General features: G+C 29.8%; 1 protein-coding gene across 1 annotated transcript; it reads left to right on the top strand.

Moving 5' to 3' along the window:
- Positions 1–5,748: 5,748 nt before the first annotated feature.
- Positions 5,749–6,943, top strand: LOC140878506 (uncharacterized). The gene is made up of 3 exons (XM_073282105.1): positions 5,749–5,944; positions 6,062–6,191; positions 6,351–6,943. Exons 1-3 carry the CDS (start codon positions 5,749–5,751, stop codon positions 6,895–6,897), a joined length of 873 nt encoding a protein of 290 aa, XP_073138206.1. The 3' UTR covers positions 6,898–6,943.
- The last annotated feature ends 430 nt before the right edge of the window (positions 6,944–7,373 follow it).

The following is a 7,373-nucleotide window of genomic DNA, read 5'->3' as shown; positions in this document are numbered from 1 at the left end:
GGATCACGACAAATAAAAATAAATAAATAATATTATAATTAATTATAAATATCATTTCATAAATAAATATTAATAGAAACATATTAATAAAAATTTTAATTATTGATTTCATGTGTGTAAATTTTATATAAAGTAATTAATACAAAAAAAAATCACAACTTTTATTTAAAAAAATACATATATAACAATAAAAATAAAAATAAATTATTAATTTTCTACATACACACACAATAAATTTTCAAAATTAAATGTTTTAAAAATATTTTCTTCAGAGAAAATTCAATTTAATTACACTTTAAACTATATAGTATATACAATTTTAATCAATTTGTAAATTTGTTTGATGTTGGCCCTTACTTTTGCGTTGAAGCATATATCTTTTGCCAATTGGTCTGTATTAATATAGATGGCCATTGCTGGTGTGAAAGGCCACTATTTAGAAGATCAAATTTAGCAGCCTCCAGCGTTCACTTTTTGCTTTCAAATAATCCAAAACATAAAGAACAAATGATACTACGAACGTTTAGATAAAAATAAATAACTATATGCATCTTTTAAATTTGACATTTGTCCTCTTGATTTTTAAATTTTCGACATCCTACATATCTTAATTAGCTGTACAACGAAATAAAAGGCACTTTCTTTACACGTTTCTTTAATATACGTATTTAATTACACACGTTATTTGAGATGACATTTTTTAGGGACGTAAAAAATGGATTATGGTTGAGAGTTTTTTGGTTTGGGTCAAATCGGATTGACCCGAAAACTCATCCGGAAAAATTAATCGGGTTCGGGTTAACCCGGATTGACTTGAGATGACCCAAAACTTAGTATTATATATGTTTTTTAAAATAAAATTAAGAAAATATTTGTTAAATTTTTATATGTTGTATGTTTGGAATAATTATTATATATTGATATAATATATTTTAGTCATTTAATGTTTATTTCGTACAATTTTGATTTTTTAAAATTTTTTTTTTGTAGTAAGTATAATTTAAAGTTTTTATAACTAGAGTTTCAAATTTAAATTATATATAAACTTAGATTTTGTTATTATGTGTTTAAATTAAATATTATTGTGTGTTTTGAATTTTTATTTTTTATTTTTTAAAAAAAATAAAATAACATCGGATTGATCGGGTTAGCCGAATCCGAGTTCGGGTTGAAAAAAATTTTAAATAATATTTTTGTCGACCCGACTCGAACCCATTCGAATTAACTCACCCTAACGTTGTTTCATTTTCGAGGGTAATAGAGAATTTAAAGTAATAATAGAAATGTAATTGGATTCGAAAGTACTTAATTTTATAATTTATTATCATGCAAAATATAAGCTTGAGTATAATCCTGTTAAATGTCTATCCTGAATTTTACGTGGCCAACACACGCATGAAAGAAAGAAATGGTAATATTTTATTTCGTTTTTGTACTGTTTGTTAGTAAACTATTCGTGCAAAATCAAGAAGCATGAACCTGCGATCCAGCTGGAAACACAACATCTCTATCGTCAAATAGTTAGACCTTTATCATCAAAATTGGTAAATTAAATAATAATAATAATAATAATAATAATAATAATAATAATAATAATAATAATAATAATAATAATGTCTTGGGGAAAAATATTTTGATTTCAGAATATCATCCTGATACAAAATATACTCGATGGACACAATGTTATCTGGCATCAACAGTCAGCCACACCTTCAGTATATCTGAATTCTGATAGGCTCATTTAAGAAGTGAGTTTCATGAGTCGGTTGACTTAGGGACCATATTCTAGAGACGATCCAAAATTATATATATGTATATATATATATATATATATTTATTGATCATATACATACCTAGAGCAATATAATTCTATTATATAAGACCAACAGAGGGGGTGACGACTGATAAGAGGTTAGGCAGACTCCTGCCCGTTTATTAGAAAAAAAAAAATACAGGGGGTGTTTTCAAAAAAAAATTTATTAAATTAGATATTGAAAATTCTTAATGAAATAATAAATTATATAAGTGAAACATACATATAAATGTACCAGTGCATTTCAACATTTTATATTATATAATATATATAGCTGTAATAGATTGAATTAATTTTTTGGTGACATATAGTCAGTAATCCACAAACAATTACAATAAACATTTTTGGGTAGAAAAATGGGAGATAAAACAAAGAGAAATAGACTTCAGATATAGATAAATATTTTAGCATGACAATAATAAAACAACGAGAAAATTGGTAAGTGTACAGATGTGGAACAATGAATATTACAATAGCAATGTTAAAAAAAAAAAAAAAAAAAAAAAAAAAACCCCTTATTCGTCTATAAATGACAATGATAATTAAACTTTATTCAAGGTCCAACTGTGAATAAAAAAAAAACTGAATGAAAAATATAATTATAATATTATCGAAGATGTTTAACATGAAAAATGAATTAAGAACGTTAGCTCGCCTCTTCATTGTCATATAATTGAGAAACAACTGATAAAATTATTATGAAATTCTTAATTGAAAAATGATTCAGAAAGAGACCATCGATGTTGAAAAATATTTTTCTAATAAAAATCAATGACCGATTATTTGACATGTCTGATTTCTTAAAGCCGACTCAGTATATAAAATTTCATATACGACACGAAAACGTACGCTTGAACATGGATCAATAGTTTGAGGGGTAACATGTCACATATAGCACTAAAAGTTGTTTACTATAATAGTTTTGGAGTGGAAGAAGTGTTGCCCCCACGACGATCAGATGAACATAAAAATGGTAATAAAATTTGTAAAACGAACGGTCAGTTATGAAAGTTGGAACAACATATCAACCACTTATCTAAAGCAGAATATTAAAGCCACTTTATAAATGGGCTTGCATCATATGGCCAATTACTTGTCAAAATGGCACGCGTAATCCACGTGTATGTCTAGTGGGGGCTATTATTTTATTCGTCAATGTGATTTGTTCGCGTTGTATGTTTGTACAAAATTTTTCGAGTTTGATCAATTTTTCATAATTGGTATGATTTATGTTATAACTAGAGGTGGAAAAACCGATATACCTAATTATTATATAAAAATTTAAAAATATTTAATATTTTTAAAAAATAAATTTATAGATTTTAAAAAATATAAGGTTTTTTCGATATAAAATGGTATATACCGATATCATATCGAAATCTCGGTATACCGTAAAATTTTTATATAATTAGTGTGCTAGTTATATATACCGAAATTTTCAGTACAATATCGGTATAAAAAAATTTTATACCGTAATTTTAAATACGATATACGATATATATTTTTCGGTACGATATGGTTCGATGCAATACGGTGCGATATCTCACCTCTAGTTATAATATCGAGGCAATAGCGTAATTATTATGATTTTTAAGGGAAAAAATGAGAGTTAGAAAAGTGGTCATAACTTTTATCTCGAGTTATATAAATGATAAATCTACATCGCTGATCTCCATACGTTAATGCATTTCTCTTTTCAAATCGATATAAAGAAAAATACGGATATAAATTAATCGAATGGGCCCAAATATATATGAATAGCGATGAAAATTTTAATCCTCGAATTCATCTCAAAATAGATATTTTCGAAATCGGTTCAAAGGTAAAACTTTAAAATTTTTGTTCGAATTTGGTTTGAATTCGAGTTCGACTAAAATTATAAATATTTTTTCCGAGCTATTCAAACATTTCTAAATACTATATAGTTCTTAACACCTGCGTTCTCAACCCCTCTAATTGTTTTGTATAAAAATGATCCTTCATTTTCATGTTATACGATTTTTTACTCCATATAATCTTTTCGTTGTTGATCTGTTTACTCGATACTACATTAGTTCTTCACACATTAAATATTTATCTCCGATTTATTGTAGTTGTGAATGAACGTATTATAGTTGTGAATGTACGTATTTTTAAAAAAAAACAAACAAAAACCTCTGTGTGTCCAAATAGTATTTCTGGCCCCTCCAAGTAGTATTTCTAGTCCACCGCCATCGTACGATTTTATATTATTAATTATATATCAGTGGACGACCGCGGTTACTTTTACTAAATATAAATAGCCTTAAAGCCTTTAGGAGAGTGTTCAAGTTGATCAAATATGTAAACTCTTGGTTAAAGTTTAGCAGTTTGATTTTCCCTACCAACATCTTCTTGGACTAGTCTGTCACACATGGCTTGTTTAGTGTAGTTTATCTGGCTAACGTAGTTTGCAGGCTATTGCGTTAGTTCTGAGGTTTACTCAGTGTGCACCAAAGATAGCGGCTGCGGGTTCACACGTAAAAAAAAAAAAATAGCCTTAAATAATAAAGTTCTTAAAAAAGGGGGAAAAACAATTTTGATTGATTGATTTATTTATTTTTGCACTGAGTAAATAAGAAAACAATATCCGAGTTTTGAAAAATGAAATATTATATGTACTGGGTTTCTTAAAAATATATTAACGTTTTGCTACTATAGTAGCTAAATCCAGGAAATATGGGGGATTCGCTCGGTCATGAAGATCACCTTAGGTGGTTGATACTAAATTAGAATCCACCAAATATTCCAAGGTGATGGAGCAAATTTCTCATCTTTAACTTTCACAATGCATAAATTTTGTGGAAAAGATCTTTTATTCGAATTCTGACCATAAAAAAATATTAATTTTTATGTCAAAAATATTAATTTTTATTGCATTAATTTTCATCGACCTATCCATCTCATAAAAAACTACTCATTAACTATATATCAAGCAGGACAAATATTTAATATTTTCAAAATAGGGAATGACATTTGCATGCTGCACTCCAAAGATGTTAAATCCACCCCATTTTAATCCCATCTTTTTTAGTGGACAATATTGCCCTTAATTAATTGCCTTTGCTTCTATTTAAATTTTTTTTATTGATTGCAAAAGAATACGCCAACCATTAGATCATAATAATACTTTACATTTTTTAATGAAGTTTTGATCATTACATCACATAATCCAAATTGAATTTTCTATTTTTCAATACTTTCCAAGATATATATGAGCAATATTCCATTTTTATTAATCTTATAATAACATAAACCTCAATCTTAATTAATAGACGAGACACTAGTCGGCGAACGTGATGTTAAAGTAAAATCTTTCTCCATCCACTTTCTGATAAAAAAAAATAAATAAATTTATTCTTGTGAATTAAACAGCAGGAAATCAATATCGTGTTTGAGATTTTCTTGGTATGAATTGAATTTTTTGAATATAAGCCCTCTTAAAATGAACTATGAATTTTATCAATTAAAACTGCAAAATATAAAATAAAACACACAAATTTTAAGAGTCATTATTTGTATATAGTGCTCAAAAAAATTAGAACATTCAAAATATTAACGTAATTTTAAACTTAACAGTACTTATATATATCTATATATAATAATATAATTAATTTTTTTCGACCCTCTTCAATCTTTGGCCCTAAAGCGAATGACTTCATCAAATTATGCTAGGTCCAAACCCAAAGAAAATGTGAACAATTTCTAGAAAAAGTCAAAATAGAAACAAAAAACATGGTAGGAGTGAAAAAACAATGAAAAAGAATATATGGCAGAAAAGGAATGGCACTAAAACTTTTGTCCCACCATGGATAAAACAAGGGTCTTGCATTGATTGCCAGGAAGAAATATCAAGAAAAATATTGACAGGACAATAGCCTCCACACAAGATATCATATATATATATATATATAAATATGTCACCACCACTCCTCCTCCATTACCAATATCCCAGCATGAAAAGAGACACTACTACTACTCAAATGGAGAAATTAATATTAGATCATGATCAGACGAGAAAAGGGCCGTGGACAGAAGAAGAAGATGTCCAGCTTGTATTGTACGTCAACTTGTTCGGTGATCGGAGATGGGATTTCATCGCTAATGTTTCAGGTTTGAAGGTGGCGGGCGATATATCCGATCTTCCGGTAGGCTTGTTTTGGGCATGGATCGGTATTTTTCGAAGAGCCCAAAAAGATTCACTTTGAAAATTGATTTTTGTTGTCTCAGGTTTGAAAAGAAGTGGCAAAAGTTGCAGGTTGCGTTGGGTTAATTACTTGCATCCTGGCCTCAAAAGGGGAAAGTTGTCCCCTAATGAAGAGCGCCTTGTTCTTCAACTCCACTCCAAATGGGGAAACAGGCCAGTACTTCGTTTCATTAATATTACAACCCATGATCATGATTCTTCTTTATTTAATTAAACTTTATATATATATATATATTATATCATACATGGGATTTAATTTGTACATGGGATATAGTATATAAATTAAACTAGCTAGTGAAAATTAACTTGCAGATGGTCAAGAATTGCTCAGAAATTACCCGGTCGCACCGACAACGAAATCAAGAACTACTGGAGGACTTACATGAGGAAAGAAGCTCAGCAGCAGAAGAAGAATAAGAAATCTCCATCCTCACCATCATCATCATCGTCGTCTTCTTCATCCTCGTCCTCGAATAGCCCGATTATTCCTCCGGTCACGGAGGCGAATGGGCCTAGCTTCTTCGACACCGGAGGGTTGGAGTTGGTGGATGGAGAAAAGAAAACAGGAGTGGATCAGATAGGGGAAAGCAGCAAAGTATATTCCATGGATGAGATATTGAGAAGCCTGGAGACGTTCGCAGAAGATCAGAACTGCAACGTCCTCACAGCCGGCGCTGCTCATCAGGAAATGGCTTCTTCCACGTGTGATTACTACCCAATCGGATCCTTGTGGTCCATTGACACCGAAGAAGAAACCAAGATGCTGCTGATGCAGCCAATGGGCGGCGGCGGCGATCATCTTCTCGATTCTTTTCCTTATAATTACAACAACATTAATAATTATTACACAACTGGCTAGCTATATATATTTAATTAACAACAATTAAGATCGTCATTTGTTTTAACCATTTCAAATCTTCTGGTTTTGCTAAGTATTTATATATGTGTATTGTTAAGTTATGATAAGTACGTAAGAGGTGGTGCATATATAGTATATATGCAATGCAAGTCATGTAGTTGAAGATTTGGGGTGAGTGCTAATTAACTTCTGTACATTTTTAGGGCTACCTGCAGTTAGTTGCTTCCTTTCGATCGATATTATCATCAGATTCAGATACGGTACTATTGTGTAGTTTGTTTATTACTTCCTACTTAGAGGTGAAGTGTAGCTAGCTAGATATTCTACGAGTGGGTTGTATATCGAATAATCTCTCCATTTGGAGGAATAATATATATTGTAGTTATGTAACATGCATGTCTTCGATCATATCGACTGATATATATGTACGTTTACTGTTTTAATTACTTGCTATATCATGCATGTGAATGTAGTAC

The sequence above is a fragment of the Henckelia pumila genome, chromosome 2 (genome assembly GCF_033568475.1).
Source record: "Henckelia pumila isolate YLH828 chromosome 2, ASM3356847v2, whole genome shotgun sequence".
NCBI lineage: Eukaryota > Viridiplantae > Streptophyta > Magnoliopsida > Lamiales > Gesneriaceae > Henckelia > Henckelia pumila.
This window is presented reverse-complemented; position numbering and strand designations above follow the sequence as displayed.